Source organism: Fundulus heteroclitus, unplaced genomic scaffold (assembly GCF_011125445.2).
Source record: "Fundulus heteroclitus isolate FHET01 unplaced genomic scaffold, MU-UCD_Fhet_4.1 scaffold_71, whole genome shotgun sequence".
In the NCBI taxonomy this organism is placed as follows: Eukaryota; Metazoa; Chordata; class Actinopteri; order Cyprinodontiformes; family Fundulidae; genus Fundulus; species Fundulus heteroclitus.
This window is the reverse complement of record NW_023397154.1, coordinates 84538-108158: the sequence shown is the minus strand read 5'-3', so window position 1 is coordinate 108158 and position 23621 is coordinate 84538. Positions and strand designations below refer to the sequence as shown.

Genomic DNA, 23621 nt, shown 5'->3' with positions numbered 1-23621 from the left:
GAAGTAGCTCTAGGAAGCTCGGACAAATTTCTGCTTTACAGAGTCTGTACCTCCTTTATACAGAATGCTCCACAATAAGTTTGGGCCTCGTCACGTAAAGCATCTCCAAGTTAGGAGGTGTCAAACATCCAATGCTTTTCAATAGGGGCGAAACCCCTTATACTCCCTAGAAATGCAGGCCCACATATGGCTACAGTATATTAAAGTTTGAAATTCTACTTCTGCTTTGTTAAACGATTCAGTGTTTAGAATGAGTTAGGAAATGTTTGGTGCCTTTCCCTCGGTTTTTTCTTCTTCTAATCATTCAGCTATTGTTCTTTCATGTTCAAATTCTTCAACTCTTTCAAATTCTTCAACTTTTTCAACTTCTTCAACTTCTTCAATGCTTTTCAGCTATTTTTTCTCTTCTTCAAAGATCTTCTGCATCTTTTGCTTAATCATTCAGCTATCTGCATTCACAGTGCATTTTCGCAGGAAATGCAAATTTTCTAGTTATTATTACTGTGAATGCAGTAGGCATTCACAGTTCTTGAGATCCTGTTTCTCTTTATTCTTTATTCTTCTTCTTAGTGTTTATTCTTCCTAATGCGTTTTTACTGTTTAAAGTTTGATTCGCTTCTCCTCCTACAATTTTTCTCCGATTTCAACCATTCAACTTTTAAACTATTCAGCTTCTTCTGGAATGGATGGCTATGTCTTTTTGTACTTTTAACTCTTCAACTTTTTAAAATATTCAGCTTTTTCTGCAAATATTCAGCTTTTGTTCTCCCATAGGAAATGAATGTAATTCACTAAAATTCCGCTCATTTCAGCTGCTTTTTGACAGCTTACTGCTTCAGCCTACTTTCAGCTAGAAACGCCATTCAACTTTTAAAATGTAGTGATATCTTTCAGCTATTATGGTCTATTTCAGCTTTTTCATATCTTTTACCATTTTCATATAGTACCTCCTTAAAATAATTTTGGCTTTTCAAGAAATTCAGCAAATAACATGCGTTGCTATGGTCGTCAAGGAGGCAGTTATAGAGTGCGCACTCTAGAAATTCAACAAATTCTTCTTCTCCGAACAACTTCTTCTCACTCGCTCAATTTTCAACCTATCCACATAAATTATACATCAAAACGTAGGAATTTTTGTCTGGATTCAGGAAATGTAACCGTCATTGGTGTAGCATTTATAGATTTTTCGCAAATCACCTCAGAGCGACACAAACCCGAAACCTCCCCCATTCATTTCCTATGGAGCGGTTTTGAAAAATGACGTCTGAAAATCCAAAACATCACACGTTTTCACATCGTCGCTACTCCTAAACCGTTTGATGTACAGGCATGAGACTTTCACATATGAATGTCCCGACCCTTCTGGCACTCACAAAAAAGGAATTTTGTGGATAACTGTTACGGTTTTTCCGCAGGAACAATTTGTTCGGGAGTAGCGAATGTGCAAAATCCTGAAAATGCTTTAGAGCTGCATTGTTCCACATGATCCACTTTTTTACATCGTCGCTGTGCCTACACAGATTTTTGTACAAACATAAAAATGAGCAACATAGTCCACAAAAGCCTGCTGATACTCACAGTGAAAGAATTTATTTGATATCTCTTATACTTTTTCAGCTAGAGCGATTTGTTCGGGACCGTTTTTAGAGGATTTTGGAAATTTCTTAAAAATGTCCTTTAGATCATAATTTTTTACGCCTTTATAAAAAATATTTCCAGCAAAAACCGATACCAAGTCTTCTTCCCTTATCCGTTACGAACTAAGCGCAGAAAAAATTACGTCTCTATCATTTAGGGATCAGGAGATATGAAGCGTTGTTCGGGGCAAAGTTCTCCATTATAATCCAATGGGACTTATTGTGAGCAAAGTCTCTGCACTTCGGTAGATTGGCCGCTGCAGGTGTGTCAGTGAGTTACCATGACGACGGAACTCTGAGGGCCAGAGGGAGAGGATCAATTGAGATACAATGGCAACTTTCGACGCTCACCGCAGTTGCTGTGATTAATGTAGGAATCTGAAATTCGCACAGTCACTTCCTCTTGACATTTTAAAATTTTCACGTGACTTTCAGCTATGTGTCATTTTTCTGTCCCATTTTGGATTTCACATGCTTTCCTATTGGGCCTTTGCTTCCAACAGGACCTGGCATGATGCCCAGACACGACCCAATTGGCCAATACAGCACCACCCACCTGTGGGAAATGGCGCTACTGACCATTTTGGTCAAATATTGAGTTCTGGGCCCAGATGTGGTGAGGCTGAGTTGCTAAAGGAGGCCAATCTGACCCATGAACTTTGGTGACGTTTGGCGACATTAAGTATCGGCACCCCTATTTGAGGCACTTCCCAGTACAGGATTTGGACCAAACTGACAGAGTACAATCACCCGGTGATCCTGAGCACAACCATGTTAGCGGCTAATGGTTAGCATGTTGCTAATTGGAAGTAGCTCTAGGAAGCTCGGACAAACCTCTGCTTTACAGTGTCTGTACCTCCTTTATACAGAATGCTCCACAATAAGTTTGGGCCTCGTCACGTAAAGCATCTCCAAGTTAGGAGGTGTCAAACATCCAATGCTTTTCAATGGGGGCGAAACCCCTTATACTCCCTAGAAATGCAGGCCCACATATGGCAACAGTATATTCAAGTTTGAAATTCTACTTATGCTTTGTTAAACGATTCAGTGTTTAGAATGAGTTAGGAAATGTTTAGTGCCTTTCCCTCAGTTTTTTCTTCTTCTAATAATTCAGCTATTGTTCTTTCATGTTCAAATTCTTCAACTCTTTCAACTTCTTCAACTTTTTCAACTTCTTCAATGCTTTTCAGCTATTTTTTCTCTTCTTCAAAGATCTTATGCATCTTTTGCTTAATCATTCAGCTATCTGCATTCACAGTGCATTTTCGCAGGAAATGCAAATTTTTCTAGTTACTGTGAATGCAGTAGGCATTCACAGTTCTTGAGATCCTGTTTCTCTTTATTACTGTGAATGCAGTAGGCATTCACAGTTCTTGAGATCCTGTTTCTCTTTATTCTTTATTACTGTGAATGCAGTAGGCATTCACAGTTCTTGAGATCCTGTTTCTCTTTATTCTTTATTATTATTACTGTGAATGCAGTAGGCATTCACAGTTCTTGAGATCCTGTTTCTCTTTATTCTTTATTCTTCTTCTTCTTAGTGTTTATTCTTCCTAATGCGTTTTTACTGTTTAAAGTTTGATTCGCTTCTCCTCCTACAATTTTTCTCCGATTTCAACCATTCAACTTTTAAACTATTCAGCTTCTTCTGGAATGGATGGCTATGTCTTTTTGTACTTTTAACTCTTCAACTTTTTAAAATATTCAGCTTTTTCTGCAAATTTTCAGCTTTTTTTCTCCCATAGGAAATGAATGTAATTCACTAAAATTCCGCTCATTTCAGCTGCTTTTTGACAGCTTACTGCTTCAGCCTACTTTCAGCTAGAAACGCCATTCAACTTTTAAAATGTAGTGATATCTTTCAGCTATTATGGTCTATTTCAGCTTTTTCATATCTTTTACCATTTTCATATAGTACCTCCTTAAAATAATTTTGGCTTTTCAAGAAATTCAGCAAATAACATGCGTTGCTATGGTCGTCAAGGAGGCAGTTATAGAGTGCGCACTCTAGAAATTCAACAAATTCTTCATCTCCGAACAACTTCTTCTCACTCGCTCAATTTTCAACCTATCCACATAAATTATACATCAAAACGTAGGAATTTTTGTCTGGATTCAGGAAATGTAACCCTCATTGGTGTAGCATTTATAGATTTTTCGCAAATCACCTCAGAGCGACACAAACCCCAAACCTCCCCCATTCATTTCCTATGGAGCGGTTTTGAAAAATGAAGTCTGAAAATCCAAAACATCACACGTTTTCGCATCGTCGCTACTCCTAAACCGTTTGATGTACAGGCATGAGACTTTCACATATGAATGTCCCAACCCTTCTGGCACTCACAAAAAAGGAATTTTGTGGATACCTGTTACGGTTTTTCCGCAGGAACAATTTGTTCGGGAGTAGCGCATTTGCAAAATCCTGAAGACGCTTTGGACCTCCATCACCCCAAATGATCCACTTTTTTACATCGTCGCTGTGCCTACACCGATTTTTGGACAAACATAAAAATGAGCAACATAGTCCTCGAAAGTCTGCTGATACTCACAGTGAAATAATTGTTTTGATATCTCTTATACTTTTTCAGCTAGAGCGATTTGTTCGGGACTGTTTTTAGAGGATTTTGGAAATTCCTTAAAAACCACCTTTAGATCATAATTTTTTACGCCTTTATTAAACGTTTTCCAGCAAAAAACGATAGCTTTTCTTCTTCCCCTATCCGTTACGAACTAAACGCAGAAAAAATTACGTCTCTACCATTTAGGGATCATGAGATATGAAGCGTTGTTCGGGGCAAAGTTCTCCATTATAATCCAATGGGACTTATTGTGAGCAAAGTCTCTGCACTTCGGTAGACTCGCCCGCTGCAGGTGTGTCAGTGAGTTTCCATGACGACGGAACTCTGAGGGCCAGAGGGAGAGGATCAATTGAGATAGAATGGCAACTTTCGACGCTCACCGCAGTTGCTGTGATTAATGTAGGAATCTGAAATTCGCACAGTCACTTCCTCTTGACATTTTAAAATTTTCACGTGACTTTCAGCTATGTGTCATTTTTCTGTCCCATTTTGGATTTTACATGCTTTCCTATTGGGTCTTTGCTTCCAACAGGACCTGGCATGATGCCCAGACACGACCCAATTGGCCAATACAGCACCACCCACCTGTGGGAAATGGCGCTACTGACCATTTTGGTCAAATATTGAGTTCTGGGCCCAGATGTGGTGAGGCTGAGTTGCTAAAGGAGGCCAATCTGACCCATGAACTTTGGTCACGTTTGGCGACATTAAGTATTGGCACCCCTATTTGAGGCACTTCCCAGTACAGGATTTGGACCAAACTCACAGAGTACAATCACCCGGTGATCCTGAGCACAACCATGTTAGCGGCTAATGGTTAGCATGTTGCTAATTGGAAGTAGCTCTAGGAAGCTCGGACAAACTTCTGCTTTACAGAGTCTGTACCTCCTTTATACAGAATGCTCCACAATAAGTTTGGGCCTCGGCACGTAAAGCATCTCCAAGTTAGGAGGTGTCAAACATCCAATGCTTTTCAATGGGGGCGAAACCCCTTATACTCACTAGAAATGCAGGCCCACATATGGCAACAGTATATTCAAGTTTGAAATTCTACTTCTGCTTTGTTAAACGATTCAGTGTTTAGAATGAGTTAGGAAATGTTTGGTGCCTTTCCCTCAGTTTTTTCTTCTTCTAATAATTCAGCTATTGTTGTTTCATGTTCAAATTCTTCAACTCTTTCAAATTCTTCAACTTTTTCAACTTCTTCAACTTTTTCAACTTCTTCAATGCTTTTCAGCTATTTTTTCTCTTCTTCAAAGATCTTCTGCATCTTTTGCTTAATCATTCAGCTATCTGCATTCACAGTGCATTTTCGCAGGAAATGCAAATTTTTCTAGTTATTATAGGTTATTCTTCCAAATGCGTTTTTACTGTTTAAAGTTTGGTTCGCTTCTCCTCCTACAATTTTTCTCCGATTTCAACCATTCAACTTTTAAACTATTCAGCTTCTTCTGGAATGGATGGCTATATCTTTTTGTACTTTTAACTCTTCAACTTTTTAAAATATTCAGCTTTTTCTGCAAATTTTCAGCTTTTTTTCTCCCATAGGAAATGAATGTAATTCACTAAAATTCCGCTCATTTCAGCTGCTTTTTGACAGCTTACTACTTCAGCCTACTTTCAGCTAGAAACACCATTCAACTTTTAAAATGTAGTGATATCTTTCAGCTATTATGGTATATTTCAGCTTTTTCATATCTTTTACCATTTTCATATAGTACCTCCTTAAAATAATTTTGGCTTTTCAAGAAATTCAGCAAATAACATGCGTTGCTATGGTCGTCAAGTGGCAGTTGGTAGAGTGCGCACTCTAGAAGTTCAACAAATTCTTCTTCTCCGAACAACTTCTTCTCACTCGCTCAATTTTCAACCTATCCACATAAATTATACATCAAAACGTAGGAATTTTTGTCTGGATTCAGGAAATGTAACCCTCATTGGTGTAGCATTTATAGATTTTCCGCAAATCACCTCAGAGCGACACAAACCCGAAACCTCCCCCATTCATTTCCTATGGAGCGGTTTTGAAAAATGACGTCTGAAAATCCAAAACATCACACGTTTTCACATCGTCGCTACTCCTAAACCGTTTGATGTACAGGCATGAGACTTTCACATATGAATGTCCCAACCCTTCTGGCACTCACAAAAAAGGAATTTTGTGGATAACTGTTACGGTTTTTCCGCAGGAACAATTTGTTCGGGAGTAGCGAATGTACAAAATCCTTAAAATGCTTTAGAGCTGCATTTTTCCACATGATCCACTTTTTTACATCATCGCTGTGCCTACACCGATTTTTGTACAAACATAAAAATGAGCAACATAGTCCTCAAAAGCCTGCTGATACTCACAGTGAAAGAATTAATTTGATATCTCTTATACTTTTTCAGCTAGAGCGATTTGTTCGGGACCGTTTTTAGAGGATTTTTGAAAATCCTTAAAAATCTCCTTTATATCATAATTTTTTACGCCTTTATTAAACTTTTTCCAGCAAAAAACGATAGCTTTTCTTCTTCCCCTATCCGTTACGAACTAAACGCAGAAAAAATTACGTCTCTACCATTTAGGGATCAGGAGATATGAAGCGTTGTTCGGGGCAAAGTTCTCAATTATAATCCAATGGGACTTACTGTGAGCAAAGTCTCTGCACTTTGGCAGACTGGCCGCTGCAGGTGTGTCAGTGAGTTTCCATGACGACGGAACTCTGAGGGCCAGAGGGAGAGGATCAATTGAGATAGAATGGCAACTTTCGACGCTCACCGCAGTTGCTGTGATTAATGTAGGAATCTGAAATTCGCACAGTCACTTCCTCTTGACATTTTAAAATTTTCAAGTGACTTTCAGCTATGTGTCATTTTTCTGCCCCATTTTGGATTTCACATGCTTTCCTATTGGGCCTTTCCTTCCAACAGGACCTGGCATGATGCCCAGACACGACCCAATTGGCCAATACAGCACCACCCACCTGTGGGAAATGGTGCTACTGACCATTTTGGTCAAATATTGAGTTCTGGGCCCAGATGTGGTGAGGCTGAGTTGCTAAAGGAGGCCAATCTGACCCATGAACTTTGGTGACATTTGGCGACATTAAGTATTGGCACCCCTATTTGAGGCAGTTCCCAGTACAGGATTTGGACCAAACTGACAGAGTACAATCACCCGGTGATCCTGAGCACAACCATGTTAGCGGCTAATGGTTAGCATGTTGCTAATTGGAAGTAGCTCTAGGAAGCTCGGACAAACCTCTGCTTTACAGAGTCTGTACCTCCTTTATACAGAATGCTCCACAATAAGTTTGGGCCTCGTCACGTAAAGCATCTCCAAGTTAGGAGGTGTCAAACATCCAATGCTTTTCAATGGGGGCGAAACACCTTATACTCCCTAGAAATGCAGGCCCACATATGGCTACAGTATATTAAAGTTTGAAATTCTACTTCTGCTTTGTTAAACGATTCAGTGTTTAGAATGAGTTAGGAAATGTTTGGTGCCTTTCCCTCAGTTTTTTCTTTCTTCTAATCATTCAGCTATTGTTCTTTCATGTTCAAATTCTTCAGCTCTTTCAAATTCTTCAACTTTTTCAACTTCTTCAACTTTTTCAACTTCTTCAATGCTTTTCAGCTATTTTTTCTCTTCTTCAAAGATCTTCTGCATCTTTTGCTTAATCATTCAGCTATCTGCATTCACAGTGCATTTTCGCAGGAAATGCAAATTTTTCTAGTTCTTCTTATTCTTATGGGTTATTCTTCCAAATGCGTTTTTACTGTTTAAAGTTTGATTCGCTTCTCCTCCTACAATTTTTCTCCGATTTCAACCATTCAACTTTTAAACTATTCAGCTTCTTCTGGAATGGATGGCTATGTCTTTTTGTACTTTTAACTCTTCAACTTTTTAAAATATTCAGCTTTTTCTGCAAATTTTCAGCTTTTTTTCTCCCATAGGAAATGAATGTAATTCACTAAAATTCCGCTCATTTCAGCTGCTTTTTGACAGCTTACTGCTTCAGCCTACTTTCAGCTAGAAACGCCATTCAACTTTTAAAATGTAGTGATATCTTTCAGCTATTATGGTCTATTTCAGCTTTTTCATATCTTTTACCATTTTCATATAGTACCTCCTTAAAATAATCTTGGCTTTTCAAGAAATTCAGCAAATAACATGCGTTGCTATGGTTGTCAAGGAGGCAGTTATAGAGTGCGCACTCTAGAAATTCAATAAATTCTTCATCTCCGAACAACTTCTTCTCACTCGCTCAATTTTCAACCTATCCACATAAATTATACATCAAAACGTAGGAATTTTTGTCTGGAATCAGGAAATGTAACCCTCATTGGTGTAGCATTTATAGATTTTTCGCAAATCACCTCAGAGCGACACAAACCCGAAACCTCCCCCATTCATTTCCTATGGAGCGGTTTTGAAAAATGACGTCTGAAAATCCAAAACATCACACGTTTTCACATCATCGCTACTCCTAAACCGTTTGATGTACAGGCATGAGACTTTCACATATGAATGTCCCAACCCTTCTGGCACTCACAAAAAAGGAATTTTGTGGATAACTGTTACGGTTTTTTCGCAGGAACAATTTGTTCGGGAGTAGCGAATGTGCAAAATCCTGAAAATGCTTTAGAGCTGCATTGTTCCACATGATCCACTTTTTTACATCGTCGCTGTGCCTACACCGATTTTTGTAAAAACAGAAAAATGAGCAACATAGTCCTCAAAAGCCTGCTGATACTCACAGTGAAATAATTAATTTGATATCTCTTATACTTTTTCAGCTAGAGCGATTTGTTCGGGACTGTTTTTAGAGGATTTTGCAAATTCCTTAAAAAAAACCCTTTAGATCATAATTTTTTACGCCTTTATTAAACTTTTTCCAGCAAAAACCGATAGCTTTTCTTCTTCTCCTATCCGTTACGAACTAAACGCAGAAAAAATTACGTCTCTACCATTTAGGGATCAGGAGATATGAAGCGTTGTTCGGGGCAAAGTTCTCCATTATAATCCAATGGGACTTATTGTGAGCAAAGTCTCTGCACTTTGGTAGACTGGCCGCTGCAGGTGTGTCAGTGAGTTACCATGACGACGGAACTCTGAGGGCCAGAGGGAGAGGATCAATTGAGATATAATGGCAACTTTCGACGCTCACCGCAGTTGCTGTGATTAATGTAGGAATCTGAAATTCGCTCAGTCACTTCCTCTTGACATTATAAAATTTTCAAGTGACTTTCAGCTATGTGTCATTTTTCTATCCCATTTTGGATTTGACATGCTTTCCTATTGGGCCTTTGCTTCCAACAGGACCTGGCATGATGCCCAGACACGACCCAATTGGCCAATACAGCACCACCCACCTGTGGGAAATGGCGCTACTGACCATTTTGGTCAAATATTGAGTTCTGGGCCCAGATGTGGTGAGGCTGAGTTGCTAAAGGAGGCCAATCTGACCCATGAACTTTGGTGACGTTTGCCGACATTAAGTATTGGCACCCCTATTTGAGGCACTTCCCAGTACAGGATTTGGACCAAACTGACAGAGTACAATCACCCAGTGATCCTGAGCACAACCATGTTAGCGGCTAATGGTTAGCATGTTGCTAATTGGAAGTAGCTCTAGGAAGCTCGGACAAACTTCTGCTTTACAGAGTCTGTACCTCCTTTTTCAGAATGCTCCACAATAAGTTTGGGCCTCGTCATGTAAAGCATCTCCAAGTTAGGAGGTGTCAAACATCCAATGCTTTTTCAATGGGGGGCGAAACCCCTTATACTCCCTAGAAATGCAGGCCCACAATATGGCTACAGTATATTCAAGTTTGAAATTCTACTTCTGCTTTGTTAAACGATTCAGTGTTTAGAATGAGTTAGGAAATGTTTGGTGCCTTTCCCTCAGTTTTTTCTTCTTCTAATCATTCAGCTATTGTTCTTTCATGTTCAAATTCTTCAACTCTTTCAAATTCTTCAACTTTTTCAACTTCTTCAACTTTTTCAACTTCTTCAATGCTTTTCAGCTATTTTTTCTCTTCTTCAAAGATCTTCTGCATCTTTTGCTTAATCATTCAGCTATCTGCATTCACAGTGCATTTTCGCAGGAAATGCAAATTTTTCTAGTTCTTTATTCTTCTTCTTCTTCTTAGTGTTTATTCTTCCTAATGCGTTTTTACTGTTTAAAGTTTGATTCGCTTCTCCTCCTACAATTTTTCTCCCATTTCAACCATTCAACTTTTAAACTATTCAGCTTCTTCTGGAATGGATGGCTATGTCTTTTTGTACTTTTAACTCTTCAACTTTTTAAAATATTCAGCTTTTTCTGCAAATTTTCAGCTTTTTTTCTCCCATAGGAAATGAATGTAATTCACTAAAATTCCGCTCATTTCAGCTGCTTTTTGACAGCTTACTGCTTCAGCCTACTTTCAGCTAGAAACGCCATTCAACTTTTAAAATGTAGTGATATCTTTCAGCTATTATGGTCTATTTCAGCTTTTTCATATCTTTTACCATTTTCATATAGTACCTCCTTAAAATAATTTTGGCTTTTCAAGAAATTCAGCAAATAACATGCGTTGCTATGGTCGTCAAGGAGGCAGTTATAGAGTGCGCACTCTAGAAATTCAACAAATTCTTCTTCTCCGAACAACTTCTTCTCACTCGCTCAATTTTCAACCTATCCACATGAATTATACATCAAAACGTAGGAATTTTTGTCTGGATTCGGGAAATGTAACCGTCATTGGTGTAGCATTTATAGATTTTTCGCAAATCACCTCAGAGCGACACAAACCCGAAACCTCCCCCATTCATTTCCTATGGAGCGGTTTTGAAAAATGACGTCTGAAAATCCAAAACATCACACGTTTTCGCATTGTCGCTACTCCTAAACCGTTTGATGTACAGGCATGAGACTTTCACATATGAATGTCCCAACCCTTCTGGCACTCACAAAAAAGGAATTTTGTGGATAACTGTTACGGTTTTTCCGCAGGAACAATTTGTTCGGGAGTAGCGAATGTGCAAAATCCTGAAAATGCTTTAGAGCTGCATTGTTCCACATGATCCACTTTTTTACATCGTCGCTGTGCCTACACCGATTTTTGTACAAACATAAAAATGAGCAACATAGTCCTCAAAAGCCTGCTGATACTCACAGTGAAATAATTGTTTTGATATCTCTCATACTTTTTCAGCTAGAGCGATTTGTTCGGGACTGTTTTTAGAGGATTTTGCAAATTCCTTAAAAAACCCATTTAGATCATAATTTTTTACGCCTTTATTAAACTTTTTCCAGCAAAAACCGATAGCTTTTCTTCTTCCCCTATCCGTTACGAACTAAACGCAGAAAAAATTACGTCTCTACCATTTAGGGATCAGGAGATATGAAGCGTTGTTCGGGGCAAAGTTCTCCATTATAATCCAATGGGACTTATTGTGAGCAAAGTCTCTGCACTTTAGACTGGCCGCTGCAGGTGTGTCAGTGAGTTTCCATGACGACGGAACTCTGAGGGCCAGAGGGGGACGCTCCATTGAGATACAATGGCAACTTTCATCGCTCACTGCAGCGGCTGTGATTAATGTAGAAATCTGAAATTCGCACAGTCACTTCCTCTTGACATTTTAAAATTTTCAAGTGACTTTTAGCTATGTGTCATTTTTCTGTCCAATTTTGGATTTCACATGCTTTCCTATTGGGCCTTTGCTTCCAACAGGACCTGGCATGATGCCCAGACACGACCCAATTGGCCAATACAGCACCACCCACCTGTGGGAAATGGCGCTACTGACCATTTTGGTCAAATATTGAGTTCTGGGCCCAGATGTGGTAAGGCTGAGTTGCTAAAGGAGGCCAATCTGACCCAGGAACTTTGGTCATGTTTGGTGACATTAAGTATTGGCACCCCTATTTGAGGCACTTCCCAGTACAGGATTTGGACCAAACTGACAGAGTACAATCACCCGGTGATCCTGAGCACAACCATGTTAGCGGCTAATGGTTAGCATGTTGCTAATTGGAAGTAGCTCTAGGAAGCTCGGACAAACTTCTGCTTTACAGAGTCTGTACCTCCTTTATACAGAATGCTCCACAATAAGTTTGGGCCTCGTCATGTAAAGCATCTCTAAGTTAGGAGGTGTCAAACATCCAATGCTTTTTCAATGGGGGGCGAAACCCCTTATACTCCCTAGAAATGCAGGCCCACAATATGGCTACAGTATATTCAAGTTTGAAATTCTACTTCTGCTTTGTTAAACCATTCAGTGTTTAGAATGAGTCAGGAAATGTTTGGTGCCTTTCCTTCAGTTTTTTCTTCTTCTAATCATTCAGCTATTGTTCTTTCATGTTCAAATTCTTCAACTCTTTCAAATTCTTCAACTTTTTCAACTTCTTCAACTTCTTCAATGCTTTTCAGCTATTTTTTCTCTTCTTCAAAGATCTTCTGCATCTTTTGCTTAATCATTCAGCTATCTGCATTCACAGTGCATTTTCCCAGGAAATGCAAATTTTTCTAGTTTCCCTTTGTTTTGTGAAGAAATGCTGATTTCTTTCCCAGGCAATGGCAGTCTCGTGCAGGACCAAGAAGCCCCTAATGTCTCACTTTGGAAACGAGTGCAAAGGTTCTGTTTCACAAACACATTTACAGTCTTGTTTCAGGTTGTTATATCTATAAATCACAGTTTATTTATTCTACAGTGAACATTGATAAGTTCCAAAGTTCCCTGGACGAAGCCACGGGACTGATCAAGATCTTACTCCCTAACGGCAGCGGAGGTGTTGATAATTTATTGGTGTGTCAGCAGCGGTGGGACGTGGCAGCTGCCAATGTTGCCTGCAAGGAGCACAAGCATCAACTGTGAGGAGATTTATTTACATTTACATCCATAAAGTTCAGGGTTTTTGTTTTCAGCGACATGCCAGGCAAACTAAAACGTCTAATATTGCGACAGAGGTGCAGCATCTGCAGACACTTTGGACTACAACTCCCTGGTGGCCAACAGTGACAACAAAGATCTCCCCAGCAGTTGTGTCAGTGTCCGCTGCCAAGGCTATGAAACGTCTCTGGCTGAGTGTGAAATCTACAACAAGGTGAATGCTACTGACAGAAAGGTGGCTGCAGCAACCTGTTACAAGGAACCACCTGAAGGTCAGTCTGAGAAGATTGTGAAACATGTGCATGTCTCTTAAAACACCTGAAAGCTGTGTCTTATTTGCCTTTTATTCGACACGCCGTGGTTTCTCACAGGATGGCTTCACTCTGCTCATGAAGGGCAAAGGCTGAGAAGTTATCTTTTCTATTGAGGGTCCAAAGTTGGTACTCTGGACCAGATTCTGACTGATAGTGATTCTTGTCTTCTTAGACAAGACTCACTATCCTTCAAACTGTTCAATCAGTAGCAATATTTAAGATAATAATGTGTCTCTGATCACTTGGAACAATCTGAAAACAACGAGAAATGTCAAACACAAAATTTAAAGTTTGCATCACTTCAACTATTAGCCACGTTTTAGAGAGCAGCAGCTTGGAACATTGTAGTCTAAGCCTCATTACATGCAATCCATTCTAAACCATTACTCAATGGATTAAAACATATACAGTTAATTACAATTTCAGCCACCTATATTTGTCCAATCAAATCCAATCTACCTTTTAGCAAGTTTATTTCATCTTGAACTAGAGAATAGTGAGACCATTGACACAGGTGGTTCTCAACATGGCTGTTAGTTGCGTAAATATATCAGAAGGGTCAAGTTGCAGCCGCTGCATAACATGCCCACCGTTGTCCCCCAACCCTAAAGTCCCTGGGCGTGTTTTGCAGTGAAAAACTCTAATAGGTAAGGACTCTTTTACCAAAGTGGAAGTGTGTCAGCAGTCGCCATGATAGGAAGGAGGTAGGATTAGAAGCCTGTGTGCTTCGTATCAGAGCTCCTTTAGCATGGGGAGCTCACAATGTCCCTTACCAGCTCTAAGGACTATAAGGAATCCTACAGTCCTGTGGGGGACATGATGTATAAACACAACCCACATCACGAATATTAACAGAAATGTTTGGAGAGAAACGATCCAAGGCATGGTGTAACAGGTTAACAGCAAAGATTTAAATAAAAGGAAGGAATGAAATCGCCGGCTGTGATGTGATGAAATAATATATATATATATATATATATATATATATATATATATATATATATCTGTTAACCCTGAAAATGAAATTTTAGGATGTCATTTATTTTGCATATACATTAGTCTAACTTTGCGTATTTTGGACTTTATTGTCGGAAGGCTGTAGGCCTGGATTTTATTCGCATCATCCAATGGGACGTCGGAGTTAAAGGCAGTCCGAAATCGGCTCAGTAGTCCGACGCTCCTTTCCTCCTCACGCTAGAGTTCTGACTGTTGAGCCCATGAAAGGTCAAGGAAAAGGAACTCTGAGCTCTAATTAGAAAATTTCAGATGCAGCTATGGTTGGGCACATCGAGCGGCTGCAGCTGCAGCTAGACCTTTAAATCTACCACTAGTTTGCTTTACTTCCAGGTCTTTCAGGATGTAATAAAGACAAAACTTTCCTTCAGAATAAAAGCCTACACATGTCATGTGGTTAAACAAAACCTGAATCAGGGGAAACTATTTTACTTAAATTATCTTTTTCACTCCACACAAATGATTCATAATGTGTGGTTAGAAGCTTTATGCGTATCCCAGTCTCTGTTCTTTATGGCGTTTCAATTTTCTCACAGAATGTGGCTTCACCTGTGCAAACGACAAATGCATCTACCGCAACCAGACATGCGACGGAGTCGATGACTGTGGCGACCGCAGCGATGAGATGTGCTGCAAAAGTAAAGCCAAAGACTTATTATTATTTCACCTGGCAGCAGGGATAACTACAGGTTCAGGTTCTCGCTGAGTGTCTTTGTGTTTGTCAGAATGCAGGAACGGTGCTTTCCGCTGCAGGACGGGCGTTTGTTTGCACAAAGAGGCAGTTGGTGACAAAGTGATCGACTGTCTGGATGGTGCAGATGAATCCCGGAAACACAACACCGATTTCAGTAAGACGCCACAACCATCAGATGAATAAAGCAAACTTTTGAAAAGCTGGATTTATTTTTCGGAAAATATTTTTTTTCTTTAATTTCCCAAAGTTTGAAACTGTTTGGACGAGCACACAATAGTTTTAAATATAACAGCTTCATTTGAAGCTGTTATCTGGTCAGCTTCAACTGTTGGTCAATACTGGCAAATGTTCAGGGCGCAGTTGCATCAAGGGGGCGTCGTGAGAAAGTCACCTTCAAGACATTTATATGACAACTACTTATTACTATTAATATTTAAAATGGAAAAGCTAACATTGATTACAATGTACAGCAATGCCCAATTAACATCACTACATTGAGTTGTCCTGTGATGGTAATCAGTATCACTACTGGCACCATGAGGCGATACTTGGACCCAACAGAGGTTGGACAGGCAGTTCAACTCCACCAGGATGTTGCATCAGTATGTGTCACGCTGGGTAGGGCCACCTCTGGGTTGAAGCAAACTTTACTCACTTTATGGGGGCATTGAATAATAATGGAAGAAGGTTTTAGAGAATAACGCCCAAACAAAGCTTGAAGATACAGTAATAGTATAGTCAGAGCAAACCAAATTACTTTTTGCTCAGCAAAGCTTTGATGCAGCTTGTGTTTAAATGGGCTTTGCTTAAAATGTAAGTGAAGCCAATGAAAAGCAATAAGATTTAGTTGTAAAATAAAAAATATTTCAAATATAAAAGCAAACGCCTAAATAAAACAGCAGCTGAATGTCTAAAAGGTGTTTCTGTTTCCTGCAGCTGGAGCAGGAATGGCGACTGATGCAGTGAACTCAACGCAAAACCTACCAGGTATTAAATGTGTTTGTTGAGTTTTTAGTAAAACTGGATTACTTTTTTACTTAAATTGTGCTTTTGTTTTTCAGAGTACATCTCTCGTAAAAATGGTAGGTAACCCCGGCATTGGTTCTTAGATTTGAGGAAGGACGCTCTATCTGTCTTTTAAGACAAAAAACAAAACAAAAACAGGATCAACAGGTTTACTGAAAACATAAACACAAAGAAAATCAACCAGCTTGTGCAACACAAACATGTAGCTACCTGAATATATATATTTATATATCTCTATATATATCTCTATCTATCTATCTATCTATCTATCTATCTATCTATCTATCTATCTATCTATCTATCTATCTATCTATCTATCTATCTATCTATCTATCTATCTATCTATCTATCTATCTATCTATCTATCTATCTATCTATCTATCTATCTATATATATGTATATGTATATATATGTATATATATATATATCTATCTATCTATATATATATATATATATATATATATATATATATATATATATATATATATATATGTATATATAGATAAATAGATACTGTATTTCCAGTTTTTTGTTTTTACACCCAATAAGTAGCACATTTAGGTTTTCTGAACTATTTTCAGCTTCTGAAAGACTCATGAGAAAATCTTCGGTTACTTAAATCAGTGTTTTGCGGTTGTTCATGTGTGACCCAGCAGCGGCAGCAACTTTCTGGAAAACCCGTATCTGTGTTCGATTATTCTGGCCAATTATCATCCACAGCTGTTTCCTTTTCCCTTGTCGTCTTTCCAGTAAAACAGTGAAAGGATTAAACCACCAACTAGTAATGCTGATAATAACTAACAGTATTAATTTCCATAAATAAATATTTTGCATAATCAGTCTCATAATCTATCAAAAACCAATTTAAAAGACACTATTCACCATTGAGTCAACTACTGACCTTAAAAATAAGAGAGGAAATCTATATGTTCTTAGGAATATTAAATAAAGAAGAAGATCAACAAGGAAAATTAACAGTATCAGCAAACATTGCCTACCAACAGACACCGAACAGCTATTAGAATATAAATCATAAAATTTGTTTGCAGGCTATTTATCACTGAAACAGAACTCAAACAGACTATATCAGTCTGAATTTATCCTACAGAAAAATGGCAGCTAACATCTCTGCAGACCCCACACATGCTGCACACAAACTGTTCAGACTTTTTCCTTCAGGGCGGCGCTAGAGAGCGCTGTTTACTAAAAGCAGCCGCTGTACAGACACTTTTTCCCCCCAGGCTGATGAACTATGAACAGTCATATCGACACCAATCCAAACATGTCTCCCTCCCTTGTAGAAACATGTAGAAGTTCATATTAAACCTGCTGATTCTGATTTGGATCGCAAGTTTTGTCTGCGTCTAAGGCAGAGGTGTCCAAACTTTTTGACATGTGGGCCGAAATTCTGAAGTCAAAAGTACTCGAGGGCCAAAAAATGGATAATAACGATAAAAATAACCCAGAAATGATGTTGTGATTCTTTTACCTGCTTCACAAAATATGATGATTTCAATTAAACAAATTATTCTGAGTTTCTGAAGGAAAAGGATGTTAAATCACTGTAGATCCAAAGCTAAAAACGGGTTTTGCACATTTGCTTTATTAAAAGATTGTCAAGCAGTTTGATAATTATGTTAGACTCAACTGAAAATAAAAGAAACCTGAATTATTTTGGTCTCGCAATATGAGAACTGGATTTGGGTCGGTATTTATTTTAAAACACTGTATTTAGCTAATTTTAATAAAAATTTGATGGAAAAAAAGCTTTAAATGCACAAAAATTTGCCTCTGAGTTAAAGTCCTCAGACAGATTAGGTCATATTTACTATGAAATTAAATAGAATGTAAAAAGTGTGGTTATTAAAACATGAATATATTGTGTTGTAGCAGATGTTTTCAGTTGTAAGATGAAAATCTGTCTGCATTAATTTTAGCCTAATAGAAATAAAATGTTTCCATCTCCATCAGCCAAATTTTTCCAGTAGACCAAATGCAGTTGGGGGGGCCACACAGAATCAGTCCAGGGCCCTCAAATGGCCCCAGGGCCGCACTTTGGACATGCCTGGTCTAAGGGAACTGAGACGCTGTCCATGGTGCTTATTGTCTTATTGAAATGGTCCAACCCGCAGACTGGACCTCGAGCAGCTGAAACACGTCTGTGCTTGTTTGTGCCCAGAAACGAGGGCCAACAGAGCTCATCTGGAGGCCATGCTGTTCTGTGGGATTCCCAACAGGAACATCACAGACGACACGGAGACAGAGGAGCGAGGACGGGGCAACCGGAGGAAGAGGGTGGTTGGAGGAATCCCGGCGAACCCGGTCAGTTAAAGTTTAGGAGGCTAAAAGAAATCCTTTTGTGATGCTGTTGCCTTCTACGATCAATGATTATTACCATCTAACTAAATATAAATATATACATTATTAACTAACATTTAATGTTAGTAGATAGTGTTTTACTTCTGAGATTAAATAAGTCTTTATTTCCATCAGAGATCATTTATGGCTGTCGTTACTCAGCAGTTGGGAGTTTCCCAGTAATTACTAAAGGCAACTGATTCTGCTTCTTCCTGCTGGTTTGGTCTGCAGACCCAGATCCAATGGCAAGTGGCTCTGGAGGAGAACCGGAGGATTGACTGTGGAGGAGCTTACATTGGAGGCTGCTGGGTCCTCACGGCTGCTCACTGTGTCAGGTACATCTAAATCCATCTAAACAAATCATCAAATGCCTACACTTGTTTAATGCTTTAATAAGTCTGAGGAACCCAAAGGTCCACACTACATTCAGTCATTCACCTCGGGGCCACTGCCAGCAGGCAAGGCAGGTTAAATGTGTTTCCCAAAGAAACTCAACACCAATTAGCAGCAACTAATTTTTTGTTATAAATACAACCTGACTTTGATCAATTTTAAATCAAAAAGATAAATTAACATAGACCAACACACAATAAATTCCGTTTTATATAAGCTACATGTAATTTAATTTTTATACATTAAATTAAGGCGCACTCATAATGTTAATTTATTGAACAGAAAAGATTCACATCAATCCTTCTATGAACTAGCGAGGACAACCAGCTCTAGATTGCTGCAAACTGTCGGGCAGAACGTAAACGTAACGTGTGCAATTCCAGTATTTTGATTGGACAATCCGAGCGTGGGTCCGCAGTATTTGTGCCCCACAGCTGTCTACTGAGCGCATGTTGGGCATGCGCCCCAACCAGACATAACAAGAAGGATCTGATTCTCAGTCTGGGGTATCCCTGTGTATGCCTGGTTTACTCTCTGGGAATTCTGGCTTCCTGCCACCTAGCATGACTTTTACTTTAATTGCTCTTTCTAAATTGCCCTTGGTTATGAGTATGCGAGTGCATGGCTGCACACACAGGCTCATACCTAACCGTGCAACGCATCTTGTCCACAGATCGACCCAGTCCCTTCAACTCCATGCAGATAAGCAGGTTTAGACAACAATAGGCATCCAAACTGCAGCTGAAGTCAAACGCTCTCATTCATTTGGCTCAGACATTAAGAAAATATAAGGAAGAGCTGCAGCTAATCACTGTGGCTAAACATGCAGGAGAGTTGTTTGGACAGAGTAGTCATTTATTTTGTGGTCTTAATAAATGTTTTGTTCTGACAAAGGATACATTAAAAGTAAAACCACCTTTCCTGATGAACTTCATGCTCACAAGCAGCAGCTTCAGTGTCTGCTTGTGCTATCTGTCTTGGCCTGTTCACCTTTAAAGAGCTCATACACAATCTCTGCAAAAGTGCTTTTTATCTAGAAGACAACCTCTGTCTGATGCTTTAATATCAGTCCCTTTTATTCCAGGTGTAGTTCTGATGGCTGCAACACGTATTGTATTAAGAGTATCTCATTTCATTCTTTACCAGGCAGAATCCTTCTGCATTTAAAGTCAAGTTTTCCCTCTGGAAGAAATTTCGAGCTCAGGGAACAACAGACATTGTTCCCGTGGAAGACATCCGCATCCACCCAAAGTAAGAAACCACCTGAACGCTGACTCCAACACAGCGATGCATGAAGGTACCCCTTAATTTCCACTGACCGTCTCCGTGTGAACATCCTGCAGCTACGTGCCGTCCACGTATGAAAACGACATCGCTCTGATAAAGCTAGAGAAGCTTCCATACACAGAGAAATGCCTGGAGGACAACCCGGCCATCCGAGCCGTGTGCGTCCCCTGGACCACTCAGCTGTTCCAACCCAACCACACCTGCAGCATCTCAGGGTGGGGACGGACAGCAGGTACCGACATCACCGCGGCCAGCGTAGTGTTTTCAGCCTCTGTAGGAACAGATATGTGGAGCAGCAGAGTCTTTATGGAGCATAAAGAACAAAAATCTGCAACGTGCACACCTATCAGACCGGTTGTACATGAGTTTGTAAACTTAATCTGAGAAAAAATAGAGGGATCTTAAAGAAACACTGCAATTAATATATTTAAACTGAAACAGTTAAGATAAATTTATGTAGTTTGAAATATTTTCCCTCACTGGGTAAACAGTAAACTAGCTTTGTGTCAAAACATCAGTTATTACTTGATGGTTATTTAATTGCCAAATCTAAAAAAATTTGCAGCTATCTCTATATAGTTTTTTTATATACATGCCAAGCCAGTAGGGGGCGACATGTCTATATGAAGCATAAATTACACCTGAACAACCTCCTGGGAATGTGAATGGCTAATTGTTAACTATGGTTTTTATTCAATGTTCACTGTTTCTCTCTCAGAATCAACTTTTTAGTTTATTATTTGAGGGTGACTGTATCAAATAGGTAGAGACAGGAAACAGGTATAAACAGCTCTGTGTTTGTGGCTAATAGCTCCTAAATCAGCCGCAACACTGGTGTGAACCCATAGGTGTGATTTTGCAAGTTTATACAGATACAGGCATTTTTTTTTTTTTTTGTTTTCAAATGTTTTCACATTGAAAAGAAGTCTTTAAAATCCTCAGGCCATCTCACTAAAAGCACCACTCACATTTAGACGTGTTAGATTTCTGTGTTTCTGCAGACAGGACCTTAAAATTAGTTGTTTTTTTAACTCGTAAGTCAGGGTTTCCAGGTTGATGTTGAGAAAATGTACCCGGAACACCCGCTGAAGTAGAAGATCTGATGTAAAAAATCAGAACTTCCTCACCGATCCCAACCTTACAGTCCAATATGGCTGCCACGGGTTTAAAGCAAGGTGAAAACACTTATATTTGCCCTTTTAATGGATTAGAACTTTTTAAATCATAGGTGAACACTTCTCTATCTCCTACCTCCTCTGTTATTGAATTATTTTTACTGTTTGAATGCATAAACAGAATAGAAATGCATCGTCATCAGACTTTATTGCTAATAGCATGTAGCTTATTAATGAGAACAACAGACATCAATTCCACTGACCCGACTTTCTACTGTAGCATGAACACATTTTGTGGGACATCTTTCCTGGGTCCAAGTTAGGACTTTCAATAATGTGAACATGTGGGCCCCATAAGGGTTTGTTTCAGGCTGGGTGGGTTCTAATTAGGTCTCTGTTTTCTCTGGATATCGTCTTGGACCCATAAAGGTTAGCAAAACGTAGTTGTTCCAGCAAAACCTGATGGCCTTGTGTGGATATTCGTTTGGCCTCAAGGTTAATTGGAAAATCAGTTAAATTTTCACAACGAATGGTGTTTAGGACCATATGGGCCCCATTTTATCCCCAGAGATGACTCCATCAAACCTACATATAGAAGCAACTGACTGACCTGAACACAATCTTATCTTTAATCTGCTTTCTAACTTTATGGGGACCCGCATGTAAATGTGGGTTTATCCTTTCTAATGTCAGCTTTAAAAAAACTAAATCTTCAAAATATGTCATGTGCACAATACTAATGTCCCTGAGAGGAGCGAATAGAAAAAAGTCAGTTCTGTCTTGAATATCAGAGATTATTTAGTTGCCCTTAACGAGCTTTATAACGTTGATGGAGACAAACTCTTCAGTATTTTCTTCACCTAATAATAGTAGATATATACCACTTAGCAGTAAAGATCTTCCTTATTCTGATCATGAGAGATGAAAAAAAAAACAATATGGCTGACTTGAAGCAGGTAAAGAAGTTTTGTTTTACCTTTTAATTTAAAAAACTCAAGGTATTACAAGCCACGCACCGTCAAAAAGGTGAATCCATGATGGACGAAGGACTAGAAGACTTTTACAAATACAAATTTCTTCATCACAGAATAGGTCTTATGTTGTGTTGATGTTTTCTGTTTAAAGTGCTTGACAGAGGTGACTTGTTCCTGTTTATCCAAATTATTCTCACTCTCATGTAGACATCACTTGGAATTTTAAATCTGGTTTTTAATGTTGAACAAGCCTTCAGACCAAATCTGGCTTTTAGACCAATCTGGTGATTCACGATCTAATCTGGAGGTATTTTCTTCCGATAAAAGGCTCAGAAGGCATGATTTCAGGCCTCTAAGCTTTGTTATAATTAGTGCCGTCTGCTGCCCAGTTCTTTGTTTAAAGGCAATCTTTGTGTCCAGATGGGAGGTCGGCTCAGGTGCTGCTCTGGGCCAACGTGTCGCTCATCTCTGGCTGTGAATCCTCCTACAAGGATCGCATCAAACCAGGGATGATGTGTGCAGGTGGGTGCCGGCACGGCAACCACTCCAAGCAGCTTTGTGGTGCTGTTGAAGGTGTGAACCCGATTTGTTTCTTTGTGTGCAGGTGATCTGGAGGGCAGCGTTGACTCGTGTCAGGGGGACAGCGGCGGTCCTCTGGTCTGCGAGGACGAGCTCGGGGTGTCCTACCTGTGGGGCATCGTCAGCTGGGGGGAGAGGTGTGGACAGCAGGGCTTCCCAGGAGTTTACACGCAGGTAAATCCCTTTTTTTTTGGGGGGTTTTAATCCGAGGGGACACCGTTAACCGTGGTTTCCTCTCTTCGTGGCAGGTCGCTCATTACTTCGAGTGGATCCGACTTCACACCGGCTGGCCCGCGGTCACCAAGTTTAACTCCTGATGAGAACGACCAGCTTCTCCTCGCTGCTTCAGCTCAACTCTTCGTCCTGACGGAGGCTTTCGCACGTCAACCTGATCACAGCTTTTATCTGCCAATAAAAACAGAGCTGTACCCAGAAAAATATCGTTCCGGTTCCTGTGCTGAAAGAAATCTGATTTCACTTACTCCACATTTCCAGTTTTTTTTTATTAGGTTTTAAGATAAAGTTCATAATAAAAACAAGTTCCATCCATCCATTATCTAAGCACGCTTATCCTTCAAGGGGTCGCGAGGCGTGCTGGTGCCTCCCTCCAGCTGTCAATGGGCGAGAGGCGGGGTGCACCCTGGGATGGGCACAAATACATCAAAATGTATTTCCAAATAAAATACCAAATACCCACCTTAAAAATTTATCAAAACAAACTACAAAATACAGCAGCCAAAAAATGTATCAAAATAAAATACTGTATTTTTGTATTTTCAAAATACTAC

At 39.5% G+C, this 23621-nt stretch overlaps 1 protein-coding gene across 1 annotated transcript in view; it reads left to right on the top strand.

The window, feature by feature from the left end:
• Positions 1-23274, top strand: part of LOC118556364 (complement factor I-like) — a 28473-nt gene extending 5199 nt beyond the window's left edge. The window contains exons 4-17 of the mRNA XM_036133988.1: positions 12761-12824; positions 12901-13060; positions 13155-13351; positions 14944-15045; positions 15133-15255; positions 16038-16088; positions 16163-16183; positions 18307-18449; positions 18717-18820; positions 20025-20129; positions 20222-20397; positions 22675-22776; positions 22859-23007; positions 23082-23274. Coding sequence (XP_035989881.1) covers positions 12761-12824; positions 12901-13060; positions 13155-13351; positions 14944-15045; positions 15133-15255; positions 16038-16088; positions 16163-16183; positions 18307-18449; positions 18717-18820; positions 20025-20129; positions 20222-20397; positions 22675-22776; positions 22859-23007; positions 23082-23150 — 1566 coding nt within the window. The 3' untranslated portion in view covers positions 23151-23274. The remainder of the gene's footprint in view (positions 1-12760; positions 12825-12900; positions 13061-13154; positions 13352-14943; positions 15046-15132; positions 15256-16037; positions 16089-16162; positions 16184-18306; positions 18450-18716; positions 18821-20024; positions 20130-20221; positions 20398-22674; positions 22777-22858; positions 23008-23081) is intronic.
• Positions 23275-23621: the final 347 nt, after the last annotated feature.